Genomic DNA, 1,620 nt, shown 5'->3' with positions numbered 1-1,620 from the left:
GGGAAGCTATTGGCCCATTTCTCTCTCTTGCCCAGTAAGAGTCAGCGGGGCCCATTCCTGCCTTTCTTACCCCCACCCATACCCTGGAGCGTAGGCCTGGGAATTGTCCACCTACTTTGACTTCCCCTCTTGACCTGCCACCCTCAATCTACCTGTGCTTTTCTCTCTGTAGTTGTCACCCACAGAAGACCAACGAAGACACACCATGTACAGCATCTCATCACACAGACCACCATCCCTGCCAAATACACCAGCAGCACTTCAGTTACAAGAGAGGCCAGCCCTGCCAGCAGCCCAGAAGTCCCACTGACAAGGATGTCTCCAATCCCCAGCTCTTTACCTGCCACTTCAGCCCCATCTGCATCTTCCACCTCCTCAACTGTATCCTCGACACAGCTGAGACCATCACATCCTGGTAAGGCTCCCTCCTGCCCTTCCAGCTGCTCTGCCTGCTCCTTCTAGCTCCCACCATTCTCTCCTAAGCAGCAGGTCCCACACAGGCTTAAGTTTTGGTATTCGTTCTCGATTCCCACTGCCCTTGCCATGGGACTCCTGGACCCAGGTAGGTCCTGGGACTGGCCCGCACATGACCCTGACTGTACCCTCCTCCCTTGCTGCTTCAGGGGTTTGGCTCTGTGGCCAAATCAGGTCCTTATCAGGAAACACACATCTGTGAGTTTGTGCCCTACGAACAGCAATCAGACACAAGCTAACACACATTCCCTCCACTTACAGTAGTGCCCTGGGAATGCACAGTAGGGGGAACAGAAGGCAGTAAAACTGGAAACTCGTTTCCAGTTTACGCCTCAGGACAGTTTTGGGTGAGAGACAGAACAAAGGATATGCTCTACAAACAATGGATGCCCAGGCCCTGGCACACCCATGACAAGTGTGGGTCAACAAATGCCACCTCCTTGGCCAATCCTGTCCGTGGGTGCAAGAGTATACACCAGTGGAGAGTGGGTGAGAAGCTTTACACTCAACTCCAGGCTGAAATTCTCCCACTTAACCCCATCAGGCTCCACATGCCTGGGTTGTCTTCGTGTTGAACAGGACAGTCTCCTTTGTGACATCTCCTCAATGTGCTTTGGCTAGAATTCTTCCCAAGAATAATTTTCAACAATAATTTTCTCTCGTCCCTTTCTTTGTAGCAAGGGAGACAACCAGAGCTAAGATTCCAACAAGTAAAGTAGTAATGGGTGAGTGCTCTGGTCAGGAGACAGATAAGAGTCATCTATGATATATGCCTGTACCTTCAGTAGACTCAACAATCCAGTAGAAACTTTCCAGCACAATCTGCAGCACACAAATTATAGATCAGTGGAATTGCACATGAAATTAGAGATACCACTTCCCCTCTCAAGAGCTCCATGAAAAGAAGACAAATTGCTAGAGGACAGACTTCAAAAACATCACCAGCCTGCAACCCTCAACAGAAGCAAGATGTGCTGTGACACACTAGGGGGCAAGGACACATTCATTCATCTTTAAACCAATCAGAATTAGGGGGACCTAGTCCTGCCTGCCTTGCCCATACACAAGCACATTCTACCCAAGAACTGCCCACATCACCTACCTTACCATCTTAACAGGTAACCCTTAACTGACACATGCTACCTC

The 1,620-nt window shown here is 49.9% G+C and overlaps 1 protein-coding gene across 1 annotated transcript in view; it reads left to right on the top strand.

Moving 5' to 3' along the window:
• The window catches only part of MUC6 (mucin 6, oligomeric mucus/gel-forming), a gene marked incomplete at its 5' end in the record, with an annotated part of 30,060 nt that extends 29,750 nt beyond the window's left edge, over positions 1-310 (top strand). Inside the window, one exon of the mRNA XM_010294310.1 lies at positions 173-310. Within this exon, the coding sequence (XP_010292612.1) occupies positions 173-310 (138 nt within the window). The remainder of the gene's footprint in view (positions 1-172) is intronic.
• Positions 311-1,620: the final 1,310 nt, after the last annotated feature.

The sequence above is a fragment of the Phaethon lepturus genome, unplaced genomic scaffold (genome assembly GCF_000687285.1).
Source record: "Phaethon lepturus isolate BGI_N335 unplaced genomic scaffold, ASM68728v1 scaffold3869, whole genome shotgun sequence".
Taxonomy (NCBI): domain Eukaryota; kingdom Metazoa; phylum Chordata; class Aves; order Phaethontiformes; family Phaethontidae; genus Phaethon; species Phaethon lepturus.
Note: the sequence above shows the minus strand (reverse complement) of the source record. Positions and strands in the feature narration are given on the sequence as shown.